This window comes from Magallana gigas, chromosome 9 (genome assembly GCF_963853765.1).
Source record: "Magallana gigas chromosome 9, xbMagGiga1.1, whole genome shotgun sequence".
NCBI classification, from domain to species: Eukaryota; Metazoa; Mollusca; class Bivalvia; order Ostreida; family Ostreidae; genus Magallana; species Magallana gigas.
Window position 1 is genome coordinate 50191396 of NC_088861.1, and position 23104 is coordinate 50214499.

The following is a 23104-nucleotide window of genomic DNA, read 5'->3' on the forward strand; positions in this document are numbered from 1 at the left end:
TATAGATATTTACTGATGCTTTTGCTGTGAGTTCTGATAATTACTTATTTTTACTGAGATTTACAGTTGGTACTGAGAGTTGCTAATAATGACTGAGAATATTTAAAGGCCCAAAACATTGTCTTTTAATTAATAAATAACAGAGATTTCAGATTTAGCACAATTTATTTTGAGTTTTTTTATTTATATAATTATATATTCTTTTTATTTATTTGATATATAGCTTCTTTCGAACTTCGGAAACACACAGATAACGTTTTAGACTTAAAATTAGAAAATGGGTAAAAAATTGGTAACTAAAGGCATAATCCAAAAAAAATTTAATTTCTAAATGCGGTGGACATTTTCTTTTCAACAATAAAAAACCCGTATTTCTTAACATGATTATTATTTTATCTAAAATGGAGAGGATACCCAATCAGGACTTTAAAACTTCTTTGAGGATTTACTTCACAGAAAAAATGGCGAGACAGTACATGTATCTGAATATAGCAGATCAAGAGGTTTGAGTGCCACAATTCAACCTTGTAAATTGTCAGTCTAACACCTTGTGTATGACATTACGTGATATCCGTATACAGGAATCCATGATCTTGAGAATATTTAATCAAAGTCAAAAGTATTTTATTGACAACAATATTTATATTTATAATTATAAATAAATATATTTATAATTTTCGTTGTTGCGTTTGATTAAAAGAAAAAGTTGGATATATATCATTATTCTCTCTCTCTCTTTCTCTCTCTTGCTCGCATATATCGAGTCAAAATGGCACTATTTTGTCGCGTAAGGACGCCCTGGTCCGGTCTTGCACAGAATGTTTAACCTCTTACATTAACAACAACTCCCAGGAAGATTGTCAATGTGAATGTGTATTTGGTAAAAGACTAAAATATAAACAAAGCATACATTGAAAGACTTTGAATTTCATATAAAATAAATGTGCACACCGTTATTAAGAGATACTTATATATAGTTATCAATAATAACTCTATACATAAAGCTTATGACACTTTTGGGCTTCCATAGAAAAACATTTTTGCAGCATAACACTTGAAAATATAGTTAACCACAAATATTAGCTCAAATCTACAAGAAAACATTCAAGATAACTTGTAAAACTATCAATATAAAGTTTAGCAAATAATTCACAGAAAGTTGTTCAAATCAAAACAAGCCTATGTTTACATTTGTTGCAGACGAAAACACTCCAATAAGAAAGCTTCAGTTATTACACATAAAACTGATTATGGCTACTGTAAAAGCTATAAACATGTTGAAATCATCTTTTTACAGAATAATAAAATGTTTTCGGGGCGTCTTTTTACCCCAATGAACCCCAATGATACCCCAATGAACCCCAATGATACCCCAATGAACCCCAATGATACCCCAATGAACCCCAATGTTACCCCAATGATGCCCAAATACACCTAATGATACCCCTATGATACCAAATGTTATCCCAATGAACCCCAATGATACCCTAATGAACTTTGAAATATTAATACCCCAATGAAACTAAATGTGTGCATAGTTAAAAGATCTTCCGCGCAAGCGTGTGAATAAACACCGTGCATGTATATAATTAATATCAAAGGGTTATTTTTCCTTTTTGTTTTTGTTCATTTTTGACCTAAAGTTTTCTTAATTCTTTTTTTAAAAACTATTCTTTAAAATTAAAATAAAAAATCCAAACCATGGCTGAATATTTAGAGGAGCTGGCAGGGTTTTAAAAAATCCACACTGAAATGGATGATATATACAATTTGTTCCAAGGTCAAATTTCTCTATAATTTTTTATTACTGTCACAAATAAGAATATAAAGCAATTTGGGAGCAAAATTAAAAAGCAATTGGGGAGAGAGGGGTTATCCAATTCAACTTTCCCGTTTTCTGCGTTCATCATTTATTGGTAAAGACGTATAACACAATCCGTTCATTGTTTACAAATAAAGTATAAGTATTAACTACCAATCTGCTGTGCATCTTCCCAATTCAAGGGTTTCTGATCCTTCTCAAAAATCGGTTTATATATAGCGGAGCGGATCAGAAACTCTTGAACTGGGAAGATGTCTGTCATGGTATAAAAATGAAATTATAAAACGCTAGCGTATGCACGTTTATTTGCATCAGATTTGCTTGATCAAAAGTATCAGTCCAATTGTTAACTCGCCTTAAACATCCGCGTTCATGAAAATTTATACACACCCCACCGACAATCTTCAATTGTTATTACGCACCCCTTTCCACTAAGCATTGGCTATTATGACGTACAATTCGGTATGCGACGTTCAACTCCGATCTCTGACTGTATATGTCGTCAAGTTATTTTAAGGTCAAGATCTAGTAAATGAAAGGTGCCTACAGGTTTATGAAATTCAAGATATAAATTCTTTTAATGATGCTTCATAACAATATCTTTGTTTCATAGGGTGTACCGGGGCTTAAATTTATGGTAAGCGCAATAAAAAATCTTGTTTTAAACAACCATTTTCTATGAAGTATAAAGGATAAAAGCAACATATTTCGGAGTTTTGTCCATTTTCTACAATTGAAATATGGTAGGAAGAATGCATACAGTCTCTCCAAAAACGGCATTAAACAAGCTCTTGACCTCCTCTTTAAAATGATGTCAAATTGAATATAGGTACCGGGACTACTTTTCTCGTGATTAAATATCGAATGTCAGAATATTATTTTCTACAGAATTACTTTAAAGCCGTAAAATACGGGAAAAGATTAATCAAATCAATTATGAAGTCATAATGGTTCTAGCACCAAAAAGATACACTATTTCAGCAAAAATAAGAATTTGTCAGTGTATATATGAGGTGTTTGATGCCTACAATTTATGGAGAAATGTTAGGTGAACCTGTATTTTCCATGAAAGATTATTTCTTACTAAATTGGACGCGAAGCCTCTCGGTGCACACATGTGATCTGAGCGAAAACACCCGACCGTTATCAATAAAGTTATATGGAATTATAGATCTATATATTCTCACTATACATTCAAACAGAAAAAGATCATATATAATGGAAAATAATTATGTAATTAGGGAAAGTCTTTATTTTGGGGAGATAAGAATATTTTTATAAAATTAGTATGATCATATTTATTTAATCAACACGGAATGATTAGTATATCGTTATTACACAACATTAATGAATAAAGTTCATTTTAAGTCTATAAAAAATATTTTTTATGTGAAAGGTTAGATAGAAACAAACCTAAATCAACTTTTAGTGAAAAAGGTCATGTCTATTGTTTTTAAATTTAATTTGTTCAATAAGCGCGCATAACTTCGGACATCGGGTCACACTTGCATACATGTATGACTAAACCTGTCAATCAAACTCTGTGTATTTGTTTCATTGGATGGTCATGCGTCTCATTTTTTTTTTTTTTTTTTTTTTTTTATCAACAGCCAATAGAAAGTTAATGACTTTAAGGTTGTCGAAATCTTATTACTTAACTTTTTTCACTACAATAATAATAGAATATGTGAATTTTGTAGATCGGAAATTTCAGGAATTGATGACACACTTGAATAAAGATTGCAATATTTAGATATTTTCATAAATTTATTAAATCTACAAAGATTGGCCAGAAAGTGGACACAATAAAAACATTTTGCGCACAAATATATATGGGAGTAGAGAAGACGATTTTCTAAGATCTTATACATAAATGTCATGATGTGTTGTTTCTCTGACGATTTTGTAAATCTGATATGGGGTGGTAATCATTGAAAGGATATATATGGACTTCGGTGATTATCGTCTTATAATTAACTGGCGCAGGCATAAACTCTGAGATTAAAAACTTGAACACCCAATTTCTAAGTGCCCGTATACCTACAGTTAATGTTATAAGAAATGAAATAATATATGTTCGTTTTACAATTTGTGCGACTACCTTTTGACCAAGTTTCACTGATGTTTGAGTTGAAATACGAATATGGTACAAATATATTTACCAAGCAATAGAAAATTCAAATCTGACAACGACTTTACATTGAATTTTGACGTCATGGCGGCGCAGCGAATATACTTCAAACTGGTTGAAATATCAGAAGAAGACCGTTTAAGGCCACGCAATTGCTTAAACAAAAACTATACGATGACAAGGATAAAGAGCTTTAATTCGTCATATTTTTTTTTACTGATGGTTTTACTAAAATTAAAACAAAGGGACTAAATATCTTTTTACTAGATAACCCTTATCAACAGCTCTGAAATAAATGTATGTACAAAATGACTGAAGGAGACATTAACAGTAATTTGACTTTCGTGTAAAAATAACCCGAAATTTTTTCCACAAAAAATCAAGAATGAGAGAAAATATAAATGATGACATCTTGAAATGAAAACAAAAGATGAGAAATAAAGAGCAAGTCTTATTTCTGTTCGTCTGTAAGGTGTTTAAAACACAGGAGCAATGAGAAGCGTTAAAATGACGTTGTGAAAAATTTGCAGAACTTGCGCTGGGTCACTGGTAGAAGGCACGTTGAACAGCTAACTAGGGATGATTTAATCATGCCGTAGACAGAAAACCTTTCACTTCAATAAACTATATCCTTATTTAGATATTTGTGAAATTGCAAGGGTTATTCTTTGTTCCTAAACGAATAAGAGAAAAATGTCTCAATAAATACTGAAAAACCCTCGTATATAAAGCACTAAAAATGGCTAGCGACACGAAAAATTGAAATTGTGAAAATTCGCGTTGTTAGCCATTTTCAGTGCTCTGTATATTCAATTTACTGGTTTAGTATCTATACATAGACCCGATACGTTAAAGGTGCCTTGTGTTATTAATATTGGGGATATGTTTTGTATATTTTAATACATGTATACAATGTACTTTGATAATGTTTGGTTTTTTTTTTTTGTTTACGAAACTAGAGGTATTGCGAGCAAACTCACAAATGAAAATATCGAAACTGAAGTCTTTCTCTAATGGAAAAGAATCGATGTGTCTCTTTTTCTTTAAATTATGTTGAACTAGCACAAACTCAAATCAGGACATAATTACAGGTCACAAACAATTTAATCTTTGAGTCAAATTTTAGCTCAAAAAATTCTAATCATTACTCATTACAAGATATGGCCCAATCGGTGAAAAAATGGCAAATAGTTGAAATTTCATTTGTGTAACATGTTGTTACAAAAAATTCACTAAGTGTATTAATTATGAACATACTTAGTATCATTTGAGTATTTAAGAGTTCATTGGGGTATCATTGGGGTTCATTGGGGTATCATTGGGGTATCATTGGGGTTCATTGGGGTATCATTGGGGTTCATTGGGGTTCATTGGGGTATCATTGGGGTTCATTGGGGTTCATTGGGGTAAAAAGACGCACCCAAAAGTTTTAATTCATTACTTACTCTGTGGAAGGCTTATCTTAACAAAAAATACACAGCGCGGTGTTCAACTGCATAAACAAAAGGCGGGCTTCGTATGACAATTTTACCGAAAAACACAAAAGAGTTCTAAAATGAAAAATCAATAATTAAAAAAAGTTAACTCTAACATTGGACAGAACAGGCACAATGGCATTAGCACGATAAAGTTCCATTAAATAATTACAACGGCCATTTCTATCATTTTTCGAGTTGTAAACTTTTAACTTTTTTTGACTACAAAAACACTAATTCAATATAGTGAAAAAGTGTTACGGCCTATCATGCTTATAATTCTCTCTCTCTCTCTCTCTCTCTCTCTCTCTCTCTCTCTCTCTCTCTCTCATGAATGATCTGTAAAAAGTATTTTGAGGCGTCAAGGCAGAAAGGCATAAGCACGATAAAGTCCTATTACAGCATCACAACTGCCTATTGCAACAGAAATTTGATTGTAACCCCCCCCCCCCTTCTCTCTGTATCTCTCTCAATTTACCTGATTTTCCTTAATAAATCAACGATTATATAATTAATGTCCATGCTTAAAAGCATGCAGAAAAAATCTTTTGTATGTCTGGGATCAAGAAAACCCTCAGAACTAACAGACAACACTCAGACTATACACAGGGAAGGGTGACCGCGGCAAGGTGTGAAAACTGGCCACCTGTGTATATGTCTTGCAGCCGCAGAAAAAAAACTTTTTTTCATGTCTGGAATCAAGAAAACCCTTAGAGACTTCCGGTCACGTGATGGTGGTAGAGTGAGGGAAATTTGAGCGCTCCGCAAATTAATTTAAATTTTGTCACTTAAAAGCGTTAAAAAGCTTCCAAAAAATTTCAAACTAAAGAAAAAGTAGTGTCCTAGATGGTTTGATAAAATTCTGTGATCGTCCTGTGAGTATACGTAGAGTATTTGACTTTTTTTATTGTGAAGTGAAAAATCACCATGAGTTCTCGCTCACAGAACTGTCAGAAAATGGATAGTAAACAAAAGCAGTATAAGGTAGATAAGAAAAACGAAAAACTTCCAGCTGACCGTATCAGTAAAGTAGCAGACAAAAAGTTGGTACAACAACATTTGAGTTTAAATTTACAATCGGCATCGTCGTCCGTGAAAAGTTCTCTAGTGTCGGATAAAAGGCCGTCAAAACAACAACGGACGAGCAGCTCAGACACCAAGCATTCAACACCTACCCTAGATACAGATATGTCAAATGAACTGAAACTTATATATGATATGCTAGTTTGACCGAAATCCGAGAGTCAATGGTGAAAAACGCAGATATTAAAGACATCGTAACCAAAATTGTGTCAGTAATAAAGAGCGAGATCAAGAAAGAAATTGTTGAGGAAGTAAAGGCAACTTTAACACAAGAACTCACAGAAAGCGTAAGGGTTCAGGTCAAAACTGAATTCGAAAACAAGATCGACAGCAAACAAAAGAATTCGAATCGCATACAAAAGATATAGCTGATGGTGTGAACATGGATTTAACGGCTTTGCGAGAGAAATTCCACGACCAGCTACAGGAATTGAGAACATTTACAGTTACCAGGCCATGACGGAAACTGCCCTCACACTTGCCAACAACAACCAACAGTACTCCCAAAAGAATAACATTAAATTTCTGGGAGCGAGGGCAGGAAAACCTACGAGAGGATTTGTGCTCTATTATGCGAGAGGCGGCGGGTGTGCCCATCGACCCCTCGGATATACTGGCGATACATAGGATCCCAAGTGCACAAGGAAAAACGAGGCCAGTCATCGCTAAATTCAAGAACTTGGAAGTAAAGGTTGAAGATAATTAAGACTGATCAAAGGAAGAGGTGAAAAAAAGATTCCTCATGTTTGATCATATCACGCAAATGAATTCGGAACTTCTGCGCGAATTGAAAAATGACGATCGAATCCAAAGTGCATGGTATTACAATGGAAAATCTTCGGACTGGACCAGAAAGGAGATCGTTATAAGTTTGACATATTAGACACTGTCGGAAGGAAGTTAAAAAAATCCTAAGGTGAAAGTTTGCGGGCTGTCCCAAATTGATCGGGATCGAGATTCAAAATATCCTGACTTTATGACTGGTGGTGGTCGGAGTCGAAATACTCTAAAAACAATGAATAAGTGTGTGAATGTAAGATCAGGTGCGTGTGTGTTTGGGCTTAACCAGGGGCTGGTAAGTGGTTGCTTGCTTATAGGAAACTATCCATTTGTTTATTATTACTTTTTTTTTTATCTTTATGCTGTTTTTGTGTTCGTGTTCACAAGTTTATGCCATCGACTGGCAATATCTTAATACAAGTAGCTATGGTGAACTGCCAGGGGTTTACACAGCTTTTTAAAACTACTCTTTACTCTGTCATTCTACATTGCTTTTTACATTATTTTTTTCCGATGCCACAACCAGATAACATAACACTAGCTACTGTGAACTGTTGGGGGCTTGCAACTCTTAGTAAACGTAAAGATGTAATTAATTATTACAAACAAAAACAATATTCAATAATTTGTTTTCAAGATATACATTTTATTTCTGATAATGAACCATTCATTGAATCTCAGTGGGGATATAAATACTGTTTGAATTCTTACATGTCAAATTCAAGGGGTGTATGTATTCTTTTTAACAACAATTTTGAGTTTAAATCCATGGTGAGAAAAAGGACAGTGGGGGTAATTTACTTGCTTTAGATTTGTCAATTGAAGATAACAGAGTAACCCTTATAAACATATATGGCCCAAATTCAGATAATTCTCAATTTTATGAAAATATCAGAGATATATTTTTAGAATTCGACAATGAATACTACATATTATGTGTTGATTTTAATTTAGTGTTAAATCCTTTACAGGATTCTCATAATTATTGTAATATAAATAACCCTAAGGCTCGTTGTAAAGTTTTAGAAGTCATGGAGGATTTACAACTTCTTGATTACTATAGAGTTTTGCATCCAGATAAGAAAGCTTTTACATGGCGTAAAAAAATCCATTAAAGCAAGGTCGTCTTTATTTTTTTCTGATTTCTAATAGTTTGTCCAATTTAGTTGAGAACTGTATAATTAAGCCAGGGTCCAGGTCAGACCACTTTATTGTTTTACTTGAAATTAAATTTAATCCCTTTAAGAGAGGACGTGGTCTTTGAAAATTTAATAATAGTCTTTTGACTGATAAAGAATATGTGTCAAAGGTCAAAGAAACTATTCATTCTGTAAGTAGTCAATGTTTAGAAAAAAATAGGAAGTTCCGATTTTCAGTGTAAAAATAGTATTAATGAAAGTTTATTTTTGGAAGTATTAATGATGGAAATAAGGGGGGTTACTATATCATATTCAGCATATAAGAAAAAGAAAAAAGACAATAGAGAAAAATTATTGCTACAGGAAATTGAAGCTTTGGAGTCAAATAATTCTGTTGACATTGAATTGTTGGATGAAAAAAAATGCTTTAGAAAGTCTTCGCAAAGAAACATTACAAGGTCATATGATAAGATCACGTGCTCTTTGGTTAGAAGAAGGTGAAAAACCTTAAAAATATTTCTGTAATTTAGAATCCCGTAATTTTTTAAACAAAACCATAAAAAAATTGAAGTGGATGGTACAGGAATGGTATATGACCAATCAGAAATATTAGACAATGTAAAAAATTATTATAAAAATCTGTATGCATGCAATGATGCAAATTAAGTTAATGTAGATTTGGAGAATATTATCTATAATTACAACCCACCTAAGTTAGAAAAGCAAGTGGCCGAAAGTTTAGATAAAGACATTGTGGAAGCAGAGGTACTAACTGTTATAAAACATATGAAAAACAACAAATCTTCGGAAGCGATGGGTATACCGCTGAATTTTTTTTATTTTTTTTTGGAAAGATATAACACATTTTGTTGTAAGAGCAATAAATTGTATTTTTTTTTTTGAAAAAGGATCTCCCCATCTCACAAAGACTTGGTGTTATATTATGTTTACCAAAAGATAATAAGCCTAGACATTTTTTTTAAAAATTGGCGACCAATTACTCTTTTAAATGTATTGTATAAAATTATTTCAGGATGTATAAGCTTGAGAATTAAAAAAGTTTTAGACTCGCTGATATCAGATACACAGTCTGGCTTTCTAAAGGGTAGATACAAAGGGAAAATACTAGATTTATCTATGATATAATGTCTTATACTGAATTAAAAAAAAATATTCCAGGTCTTTTAGTACTTATAGATTTTGAAAAAAAGCCTTTGACTCAATGTCTTGGTCGTTTATATATATAAAGTTATAGAGTTTTTTGAATTTGGAGACAATATTATACAGTGGATAAAGATTTTAAACACCAACTTTAGGGCCACTATATGACAGAGTGGCTTTTTATCAAAACAATTTGATATAAAGAGGGGCTGTAGACAAGGGGACCCTGTTGCTCCATATTTATTTATCCTATGTGCTGAGATCCTGGCAATACTGATTACACAAAACAAGGACATAAAGGGTATTTGTATAAATAATAAAGAACACAAAATATCACAATATGCAGATGACACTTCACTAGTCCTTGATAGTTCACCTAGATCTCTTTTTGCAGCTTTAGATACTATTGATTTTTATTCCAGTTTTTCTGGCTTGAAGATAAATACTTGTAAGACAAAAATAATTTGGATTGGTTCCAAAATATTTTCTGATCAAGTTTATCATCATACAAGATGGAATTTGGATTGGGGATCTACAACTTTTAATCTTTTAGGTATTCAGTTTTCAGTTAATCTTAACGAAATCAATAGATAATAATTTTGGGCTTCAAATCCCAAAAATTATTGCACTCATTGAACAGTGGAAACGAAGAATTCTTACTCCTATTGGCAGAGTTACTGTTATTAAAAGTTTGCTTATCCAAAAATTAAATCACTTGTTTATTTCACTGCCTACTCCAAAAATGGAGACAATTTTATACCTATATAAATGTATCTTTGAATTTTTGTGGAAATCTAAGGTAGATAAAGTTAAGAGATCAATTATAACACAAGACTATTTTTCAAGGGGTATGAAAATAGTTGATATAAACAACTTGATTATATCCCACAAATGTTCATGGATAAAAAGGTTAACAAAATCATATAAACCTTGGATGGATATTTTTACACTATCAATGGACATGATTTTTTACAGAAATTATATGATTTTGGAGATGCTTTTGTATTGGAATGCCTATATAAAGAAAACAATGCTTTTTGGAAAGACGTTCTCTATTCTTTGTCATGTTATATAAAAACTATTATATAAATAGTGCCTGTTTGGGAGGGTAACAGTTGAAATTGACACCCCGAGAAAACCATTGTCAACCGACGCGAAGCGGAGGTTGACAATGGTTTTCGAGGGGTGTCAATTTCAACTGTTATCCTCCCAAACAGGCACTATTTATTTTGTTATACTGAATGTCTTAATTTTTAAGAAAATTTTACTGCTTTTATATAGGAATAATGTGAATTCTACAGCGAACCGTACGCGCATAATTTTCGCGCATGTAACATTTTTTAATGTTACCCGTTGCTAAATGCGTTGCTAACGCTGAGGGTAATAGAAAATATTATTAACTGCGTCTTAACCAATCAGATTTCAGTATTTAACATGAAAGTATAACAATAATAACTACTCAACCATTTAGGACAACATTTTAAATGTTCCAGTATGGTATAATTTCAATATAAAAGTAGCCAACAAAACAATTTTTTATAAATCCTGGTATAAAAGTGGGGTAAAGGTAGTGCAAGATTTTCTTGACGAGGATTGTAATCTTTTAGTTTTTGATGTATTTAAAAGCATATATAACCTCAATGATATATGTATTATGCAATATAATAGCATTACAACATCAATTTTTAAAAATTTGAAATTATTATCTATTAATAGGAGTTCTGTCAAAAGAATTCCTAATCCATGTATGCCAGTTTTTTTTGCAACCTGTTTTAATATCAGAAAAATGTACTTAAATTATTTACAACTACTTGAACGAGAAAGAGGATGTCCCATCTGCTATGATAAAATGGAGGACAGAACTAAATCCATATGGTGTTGATGATATTTCAGTAAATGATGTTTTAAAACAACTCATGATTCTTCTGTTCAGTGGTTACAGTTTAGAATTTTACACAGAATTCTTCCAGTTGGGTATTACCTTCAAAAAATTAATATCAAGTCTTTTGACAGCTGTGGGTTTTGTAAGAAAAATGTAGAAACCATAGTCCATGTTTTTTTTCTTGTGATATAATTCATACTCTGTGGAGTGAACTGAGTCTTCATATTTACAGAAAGACTTCTGAAAGGATTGGGGTTAATGTATTAAATATCATATTCGGTGAAGTTCCATTGACATGTCATAACAAAGTTATCAATTTTATTATTCTATCTATGAAACAATACTTATTTTCTTGTCTGATGTTGAACAAGGTGCCAACACTGATTGGTTTTCTTGGTCATTTAAAGATAAAATTTAATGTTGAAAGATATGCTGCAATTCAAAGTGCTAAAGTGCATAAATTTGAAAAACAGCTAGTGGGATAGTTGGAAAAAAATATTTGACTGATAACTTTTCTCTCTGTTTCTTGTCTATTTTATGTTTTGTTTTTTCCTCTTTTGTTTATTAACTATTCAGTTATTTTTTCCTTTTCCGTACTTTTTTTGTTGTTAATTGTTTTTATTGGTTTTTTTTTCAAGCAAGTAACCACTGCTTAGCGCTATAAAAGTCCATCTATACATGGAGTTTATTACTTAAAATATGCAGGCGAGCGTGTGGGTTGGTGTGTTTGTGTGTGGTTTTTGTGGGTGTAATTGTGTGTATGTTTGTATTTCATAAATAAATAAATTATAAAAAAAGGAAGAAAACTCTCAGAACTAAGACAGCGCTCAGACTCAGGCTCACACACGACAGGGTGACCGCGGCAAGGTGTGAAAACTGGCCACCTGTGTATATGTCTTGCCTCTGAATAAACAGATGTAAGTGGCTGGGAAATACACCGCGAAACAAAAGTGTTTGATTTTACTTTGGAGACATAATTAGTGATAATGGCCGGGATAAAAACATCTCAAGTTTATAATTATTTAACACGGCTCAATAAAAGAATTGATCGCTTAAAATTGAGAATCATTAGATGTATGTATTAATTATATAAAGTGATTAAAATCTTCATAAAATTTTGTTTATTATAAATTGTTCTTGATATGCAATGTAACACTGTAGTATCGAGTGGATTCGCTCACGGGGATGGGATATATAGCAATTTTATAATTTCTACATGCATTTAATTTAATTGCTGAATTGTTTAAATCAGCTAAAATAAAACTTGGAGCAAGGAAAAACAGAAAAAATATAAATTCTAATAAAGAAGCAGATAAAGAAGAATGACCAAGTCTATTTTTTTGTGGTTGTAAAAAAGAAGTTAATGTTGATAAACTTTAGCAACTTTAGCTAGATCTTTCATTTTTTTTTTTCGAGAAAATGCCCGGTATTTGTTTTTCGTTAATTTTAAATCATATGTGAACAATTTGCATGTTACAGTGATTAAAATTAATTTCTTAAAAATTCTCTGGCCTTAAAAGAAAATTCTTAGTAATTATCAGTAATTCTCAGTACCAACAGTAAATCTCATTAATTATCAAAACTCACAGCAAAAGCATCAGTAATTAACAGTAAATATCAGAACCAAGTGCAATTGTCAGTAACAACAGTAAAATTATCAGTAAATATCAGAAATTCTCAGCATAACAGTACAATGTCAGTCAATATCAGAAATTCTCAGCAATAACAGTACAATGTCAGTCAATATCAGAAATTATCAGCAATAACAGTACAATGTCAGTCAATATCAGAAATTATCAGCAAAACATGGCACTTTCAGTATTTGTTAGAGTCAGCAGTGACAGATGATTGGAAGTGATATGAACTATCAGAGATATGAATATAATATTTTTAGGATAGGTAAACCATAGTTTGAAGTTGTGCATATTGTTTTTGTTTTACGCCAGTTGTGCCATTTTGAGCTCACTATGGCACGAAAATTTGGTACGAATTTTGTTTCCCCCTTTTTTTCCACATGATTTCTTGAAATTTTCAGGATTGATAGAAAATATATATCTCGAAAAATACATGTATTTTCATTTTTTTTTTCAAAGTTCATATTCTGTCGTCCGTTTCTGTACCGCGACAAAAAGCTTTTGACATCGAGATCTAAAAAAAATTTTGGACTTGAGCATTCAGACTTTGTAGGATGATAGAACAATGTCTGTGAATGTAATTAAACTATTTATTTTATTCGTCATAACCTCCGGTTGTCATCGGAAGTACTTTAAAAATTCTTTTTTTGCATTTAGTTTATTTCATATAGAATTGAAATATAAGTATTAATCCTTACATATGTCATCTATCTAATGTTAAATAATAAAAAAAGAAGAATATACTTCCGATGAGATATCTGAAACATCTCAAGATAGCTTTTTTAAACAAATGTTTACCGGCGAGATCTTAAAAGTGCACAAGATTAAGACACAAAACTTACATGATGTCAGGTGATTGACGTTTGATGGAAAATGCGTTTGATTGCTTTCATATTGTCAACCGTCACTTACGGTCCTCACCGGAAGGGTTCAAACAAATCAAGTTGTTTGAATGTTTAACTGTGCTTCTTTAAAAATTTTAGTTCAATCAATAAACGATATAGTACAGTTGTCTAATGGTCAAGAAATAATAGCTGTTATTTTCACTGATCACTTCCGTTTGTACGTTTCCTGTCAAGAGACAAAAAACTTTGACTCCACGACATCTCAAAAATGGTGACGATTTGAACAACCAAATTTTGTGGGATGATAACTCTATGTATTGATCTGTGTTAACATTATTTTGTTTAATTCGTTGTAACTTCCGGTCGTCACTGGAGGCACTTAAAAAATATATTTTTTTCTTAATTTATTTATTTTACATGGAATGAATCTATCAGCATGAAATCTTCCATATGTTAACTATACAATGTTTTATAAGAAATAGTATGCTTCTTCCAGTAAAATATTTTAAATTTCTTACGTAGGTTTCCTTTTTACAAATTTGATACCAGCGATAATTTAGTCACTGTAAGTGATTGAGACACGAGACTTTAATGAATGAAAGACAGTTGATTGAAATTATGTTTAACGGGTTTTATTTTGTCAACCGTCACTTCCAGTACTCACAAGAAGGGTTTAAGCAATTCACGTTTTTTACAAGTTTAACATACTTTCTTGGGTGCTTCATCTAGCCTTATAAACAGTTATGTACACTAGGCAAATGTCCAAGAAATATTAGCTTTTAATTTCATTAATCACTTCCGTTCGCCCGTTTCCGGTCCCGAGACAAGAAGCCTAGTTTCAAAAGATTCTCAGATTTGGAAGAGAGTATCGATATTTCATCGTATCATATAAAACAAATCGGACAGAAGACATACTCGTTACTTGTAACGAGATCTAGTTTAATCTATATTTTACAGTTATAGTAAGTGTTTTATTTTTAGATTCTTGAATTTTAATAAATACATTGTACTTATTTGATATCATCTGTTCATTGATACATTTTGGTAATTCTATTTTTTATGCTTAATTATCTGCTTCATAAAACAATTTATTTTGTCAAAAAAGCCTAGTAATTCATAACCTTTATATATAAGCTCTGATATTTTATTTTGATGTATGTTAAAGGCTAGTTATTGTAACCAGGTTACTTGTAGTAAGCAGTACCATGTGCAGCAGCAAGGCATGTGATTTAAACCTTGCTCCACAAACAGGTGATAGTTACATAGTTTATATTTTCTTTCTTATACTAGATAATATCCCGATGAATGCGAGGGAATTAACACTTTTCACATTAAACCCATACAATGCTTAATATGCAGAACCATATTTTTGTTCAGAGTCCAAACGTTTTCCTTTCTTAATTGCTTTCTTAACATATTTTCAAATTTGAAATAAAATACAGCATGGCTGGATATTTAGAGGAACGGGTAAAGGATAACAATATAAACTGAAATGGATGATGTATACATGTACGTGGCCTTTATTCTTTTTATTGCAGCTGTCTGGAAAAAATAGCAAACTAATTTTTCTTCAGGTCAAATTTCATTATAATTTTTGTCATTGTTTCAAATAAAAATTTCACAATTTCAGACTGCTTTGAAGAAAAAAATCCCCCAATTCAGCTACGACTTTTTGTGCATACATCATTTATTTATATAGATTGACGTAGACCACAATCTGTTCAAAGTTTAAAATTTAATGTATAAGGTTTTCTTCCAATCTTTCGTGATAAAAAATGAACGAAAAAAAAAAACACGAGCGGATGCATATTTATTTGCATATTTTAAACTAAAGTTGTCAGATATAAAGTATCTGCCCAATGGTTAACTTGCCTTATCTTTTCCGCCATGAAGTTAATTAGTCTAACCGCGTTCCTCAACATCTGTTCTGGAATGTTCTTTACACAAAAACTTAATTCGTATCATATTGATCCATTTTATTTATAATTTTTTTTAAATTAACGATAAATTGCCGATCAAAGGCATCATTCTGCAATGCATGACGAAGTCGTCCTGTCAAATCGCGTTCTTGGTTTCCCCATTCTGGAAAATTCAATTTACTCCCCAGAGGTTGTGCTTTACAAGCGTTTATCAATCAAAACTAAAATCCCCCATCCAAGACACAAATAAAATTATTTATTATTTTATTTATTCAACATTTGTCAAATCTTAAGCGCTCCCAAACATATTTCAGTGAAAAACAAAATCTGAAAAATTTGGTCTTAATATCCTCTGTTTTGCTATAAGTCCAACTTTGTGTGAGCTTAATTCCATAATATAGTAAAACTATAGAAAGTTATGTCAATTGTTACTCGTTTCATAATTTCTTTTTGTGCTTAAAACACATTTTACTAATGACATTAAACTTTGGAACAATCCGAATTGGAGAACCCAAACCCTGAGTAAACAACGTCCTTAAAATAATGTAATCTCCAAAAAAGCTAAAATGAAACTATATTTTGTATTTGCTTAAATATCATATTCATTATGATATAGAACATATTTCTATATTTTTGTATATTGCGTTCAAGGACAGTAACTCTTATTTGCCTTAAAATTATAGCACGTATTGTGATCAGAGTTATCCTTCTTTTCAAATGCTAGTTAAGTCAGAGTGTTTACTCAGAATGAAAAAAATCTACTGATGATAATAAAGAACCATCTATTATTTATTATAGCCCTTTTGATTGTAGTGTTTTTTTACACTTTCAAAAAAGTAGGTCAATGACTTACTTTTTGAGTTAATGGTAAATATACCTGTAAAAATCTTTTTTCAAACTAATTTGTCTATCTTGTTATTAGTCCCCTACCGGTTTTCACCGGAGGGGACTATAGCTTTCCTCTGCGTCCGTCAGTCCATCCGTTTGTCCGTCCGTCTGTCTGTCCCACTTCAGTTTTCCACACTTTTTTCTTTATGCGTTTGAGGAATGATATGAAATTTGCTGAACAGCTTCAAAATGTCAAACTACAGATCAAGTTTACACTTTTGTAGCGTCTGGTTGACATATTTTCGAGAAAATGAATTTTTTTATTCCAATTTTTAAAGTTCGGGTTCTTTATTGGGTTCGGTGTGTATTGAATAAACGAGGAAAGTATGTTGTAAGGAATAATTTCGTGCATTACTTGGACCATTCCTTGTATTGTTTCTAACAAACAAATAAGTTCTGTAAAAATTTAATCGACAGGGTTTTTTGTATTATAACAATCGGGTTCGTTATCGCGTAAGTCTGTTGATTCATGGTACAGAAGACGATAAGAAATGATATTCTGCATAACTGCATTATTGTCACAAATTTCTACAAACCGGTCGGGGATGTGTATTGCTTTTGCAAAACTCTCAGAATGCTTGTTCATTTTAACCATAAACAAACGTTTAACGTTTAACACATTAATTTTGCTCTAAAACTGTAATTTTCACAAAATGTTAACAAAGCTATGCAACTCGCTTACAACAAATGACACTCAAATTTTGGTTGTGTATTAAAAATATCTTACTGAAGCATTGTAAACATTAAAATCGGAGAAATAATTTTTGACCAAAATCGTGACCATGCCCCTTTAATGGGTGACCTGCAAACAATTGTGGTCTGGTGTGAAAATCAGGTGTAGACTGAAAAGGTATTCAAAACAAAGACAAGTGGCGATTTTTTTAATGGTGTTGCCAAGTCACAATTGTTTCTTTTCAAATAAGAAAACGTGCAGTGAATATTTCATTGGCAAGGATGAATTGAAGTGTAATCACATATATTTTACATTGGCGCTTGTACACAGAAAATAAAGTTAATCATGTTGAACACTGGAAATAATTTTTGATATTTGTTTTTACATTACATTACAGATCACTCGCTGTGACCTTCAACTCTACATTCAGGTATATCGACGACGTATTACCAATTAACAGTTGTTATTTCAATGCTTACGTCGACTCGATATATCCCAGTGAACTTGAAATTAAATATATCATAGAGTTTGTGTCATTTGTTTCATATTTGGATATTTTACTGGAAATGGACATCGATGGTAACCTAACAACGACACTTTATAATAAACACGATGACTTCAATTTTTCTATTGTCAACTTTTGTACTTAGGTAGAACAATACCTTCATCACATGCATTTGGTGTTTTTGTCTCTTAGTTAATGTGATACACAAGGACATGCTCTTCGTATGAACAGTTTCTAAGGCGAGGCGAGCTACTGACAAACAAGTTGATAAAACAGGACTATCAACAGTCACGTTTTTCGTAAGTTCTATAGTCGAAACAACAGCCTTGTCAGCAAATACAATCTTCTACTGGGGCGCATCCTGACTGACGTTTTTCATACTAATTGATAGACCATAATTAATCGCCTAATTGTCTACGGACTTTACCGTTTTTTCCCGATTACAACGAAGAGCACACGGCGGGTGTGACCGATCAGCAGAGGATGCTTACTCCTTTTAGACACCTGATACTACCTCTATCTTTTTAGTGGTCCGTGGTGCTCTGCTTTGAATTTGTATTTCGTGTTGTGGATGTTTGAGATAACTGACTGTTTGTTATTGTCATTTTTCATTAAGACAAACAATACTTTCATGGAAAAAAATATATAGCATCGAGATAAGAAAACATATTATATTACATAAAGTAGATATATCTCTTTTATCAAATACTAGCATGCAATACATTAAACAATAAAAAAAAAATTATAAAAATTACTAACCATCAGGAATCTGCACCTCTCTGTATCGCTTACACTGGCTCGCAAACAACTCTCTAGTCCCACACTTTTTTGTAAGAATGTTCTCTGTCATATTCATTAATTCTCTGGATTGCTTTTGTTTTGAAAATACAAAATTGATCATTTTATTATAACATTTATGTTTCATATCAACAATTTAAAACATACAAAATCTTTAGAAGAAATCATAATTTTTACCTTAATACCGCCTGCAATACTTTTTTTTCAGTCGTTAAAATTTCACATCATTTAGGTTTGACATTTATTAGACTAAGTATCTATTGTTGAATTAATGGTGACATAACTGGAGAGGGGCTTTACTATTGTGAATGATATATAGCTGATAAAGTTAGGGTTTCAATATTTGACCATTCATTGCATACATGAATGTATGTTATAAACTTACATTGATTCATTTTAAAACTTTGAAGCTGTTGTTCAGTTTGTACAAAACATTTCATCGCACAGGAATGAATTATGTGGACGAGAATGTGCAGATTATACACAAGCGATGTTAATAATTAGATTTATTTTACTACATATGTATAGTTTCTTTTCCCTTTAAATGTTATGAAATGCCATCAATGATACCCCATGCTTTAAATAACAGGCCATGAGTCAGATGTAGTGTGTATTTTAGTCATCAACAACAACTCAATCCAGCTGTTTCTAAGTGTTCTTTGTTACAGTTAACACATTACTGACAGCTGTACGTTTCTTGCACGCTTCTGGCATTCTATGAAATTTATACCATACATAACCATTCTCGGAATGTACGGTACGCTCCTTGTACAACAAAATACGATTTTCACACGGTAAGGAAATTTCCCTTGTGTACTAAAGAACTAGGCATTGCATGTCGGACATTTACGAAACAGGTACATAGACACACCTTATTAATGACATTTACAAAACAAAACTATAAGCCTACAATAATGCTATTAATTTCACTACACTTTCCTTAGTTTAAATAATCTAATTGTGTCTCGGGAAAGGCCATACCCGACCTCACCACAGTTAGAATGCCTCCCTTATAACAGTATTAATGTAGCAGAAAATAGCAGAATCGTTCTGGAACGAATTTGATGAAGGTAATGAAGTTGCTTTGAATATAACAGTCAAATTCATCACAACAAACCTTTTTGCAACTGCAAATACCTTTCAACTAAATTTTTTAATCCAAAGAATGGAAGAATTCAACACCTTTTCACCAACATACACATATTTTCTTTGTAAAACTGTGTCCGCAGGACATTATTCATTTTTACGATTAAACATATTCTAACTTCACTCTACTAACAAATATAATGCAACTTTTTTTGCATGTACGAAGCTTAACTGAGAAAAAAAAAACAAACTGGTAATCTTCAAGTACCAATGATGTTTAAAATATATACAGTATTCTTCCGATTTCTCGGTATTAAAGACCAAAAATATTATTTTAATATAGTAGTATAGATACGCTTATCATACGATATGAAACACTTCTTGTACAAAACGATTCCTTTTCAACGCTTTCAATATGGTTTGTATGGTTTCAATATGGTTTGTATGGTTTCTGTACGTTCCAAAATTCATTTATAATAATTGATGAATATTTACTTTTTAGCAGCATTTTTATCCCATGGACTAAATATGTCCAAATATTCATATCTTCATAAGATAAAGTAAATTCATCCGTAAAACAAATCTAAAAGATCAAAAATTGTTAAACAATTGATGCACTATGGAAATAATGGACTACACGAGGCCAATGGTCCACATCGCTCACCTGAGCAACAATAGGCATGATAAGATCAGCTCATTTAAGTCATAATACATCATATTTGGACAATGTAGACATGTCTAAATAAAAATTCATTTTCCTCTGGGATATTCTTACGTTTATAATCCCTTTTCTAACCGGATGATTTTATAGTCATATCACATGTTGAGCATTGCAGTTCTCAACAACATCCTAAACAGGGGCCAAAGACAATTTTAAAAATCAGCAATTTGTCATAATGCTTGCATATAAGTAAAACCATATATTATATCATTTCAGTTTTTGTGAATTGAAATGTTTTCCGTTGTAACTTTGGATCTCCAATGTGGCCAAACTCTACTCCTCAAGATTTTGAATTTAACGAATTTGAATCTACACTACATTAGGTTGCTTTCACTGAAGTTACAGTTTTTCTAAGCAAATGTTTTTTTAAGATTTTGAAAGAATTCTCTATATATTCCTATGTAAAAATGAGTCCCCCACCCACCCGTTGTGACCCCCATTCTACCCCCTTGGATGATGATTTGAACAAACTTGAATCTACCTTGTCCCTACCTAAGGATGCTTCCATACAATTTTCAGCTTTTCTGATCAATAGGTTGACGAGGTTGGGAAGACGATTTCTAAATATTTTTCTTTATATATTCCTATGTACAAATTCAACCCCCCATTGCGGCCCACCCTATTCTCGGGGATCATAATTTCTACCGTACCTTAAAATGCTTTCACACAAGTTTCAGCTTTTCTGACCATTCGGGTTTTGAGTAGATTTTTTAAAGATTTACTCGAACCCTAAATGTGGCTCAACCCTACCTCCGGGGGTCATGATTTTCACAACTTTAAATATATACTAGCTGAAAAATGCTTCCACAAAAGTTTGAGCTATTCTGGCTGATTAGTTTCTCAGAAGATTTTAAAAGATTTACTCTTTATATTCCTATATAAAGATTCGACCCCCAATTGAGGTCAAACCGTACCCCGCAGGTCATAATTTGCTTCCACACAAGTTTCAGCTTTCCTGACTGAAAAGTTTCTGAGAAGAAGATTTTTAAATGGGCATAGTCACGATTTTGGTCTAATTTTTTTTCTTCTATTTTTATTGTTTTCAATGCTTTAGAAATGCAATGATCAACGAAAATTTAAGTATCAGTCAAAAAGTTATAAGCAAGCTAAAGAGCTCAAATTTCTGTTACAAGTAAACAAGGTTCGTGCCTTATTTTTGTTTACATGGGTTCAATAAACCGTCTAAAGTGCCTTTTCAAGCTTTTTTTTCTCTATTAATTCGTTTTTAAGCATGAATAAAGAGTACCTTGCGTTTATTGCATTCATTCAAGATCTTTAACAGGAATTTGTACTTCAACTTCAAAACGTAAACAAAAGCTTTGTTTACATGACAGAGAACTGTGAACCCTTTATCTCGCTAATAACACAACGAATGACACTCAAATTTTGGTTGTTTATAAAAAAAAATGCCTCACTGAAGCAATGTAAACATTTAAAACGGAAATATAATTTTTAATCAAAATTGTGATCATGCCCTTTTAAAGATTAATCATGTGTCTACTTTACATATTCTGATGTAAAAATTCAACTCCTCCAATTGCAGCCTTCCCTAACACCGGGGATCATGGTTTTTGAACAAACTTAAAATTTACACTTCCTGAGAATGCTTCCACACGAGTTTCGAAATATATATATATATATATATATATATATATATATATATATATATATATATATATATATATATATATATATATATATATATATATATATATATATATATATATATATACACCAATAAGTCCTTGGTATAGGTAACGATATAGAAAAAGGTTTTCAGTAGACGATAACACAATAATCCATTTCTTTCAAATTTAATCCAGAGCGTTTTCGCCTGATCGGCTCTTCAGTGGATTTCAAATTACAATTTGCTATTCTTGCACAACTTAGAGGAACATAAGTTGTACCGACCCAAAAGTACTTGGGAACCGGCACCGGGCAAATGTGGAGCACTTGAGTCTTACATTGATGCTGTTGAGTCAGACATTGAGAAGCTCCTGACCAACCGAAAAATCGTCCCTGACAATCTGACGAAGGAAGAAAGATCTGCTCTACAAAGATTGAAAAACAGGGACGACATTGTCATTAAGAAAGCAGACAAAGGATCCACAGTGGCTGTCCTAGACAAACAAGCGTATTTAGCTGAAGCCAAGAAACTGGACTCTGATCCTACTAAAGAGTTGTCAGTTCTCATCACTGTCACCCTGGAGGAAATGTATGAAAATGATGAGATTGGTGTTAATGTTTATGAAACGCTTCGCCCAAAAATGTTTAAGTGAAAAAATCCCAGAAGGATCAGATATGCGCCTGTAATGCAGTGACTTACATTTATTGATAGGTAATTCACGAAAAAAAACCTAAAATGCATACACTCTACACTATTTAGCTAGTATAGAACAGACAATACAAAAGTGGACCAGGGTTAGTGATATGAACGTTTTTAAAGTCTTTAAGTCTATTGTTGTCGCAAATGCTTGAAAGTGATTGAAAGCATTTTCTTTCACAATTGTTACCTGCAGTTAATTTGTATGAAATGAAAACAATTCTTTTTCAGAATTGTAT

General features: G+C 32.1%; 1 protein-coding gene across 1 annotated transcript in view; it reads right to left on the bottom strand.

The window, feature by feature from the left end:
* The window catches only part of LOC136271669 (insulin-degrading enzyme-like), a 62850-nt gene that overhangs the window by 12833 nt on the left and 26913 nt on the right, over positions 1-23104 (bottom strand). The window contains exon 5 of the mRNA XM_066072060.1: positions 18697-18808. Coding sequence (XP_065928132.1) covers positions 18697-18808 — 112 coding nt within the window. The remainder of the gene's footprint in view (positions 1-18696; positions 18809-23104) is intronic.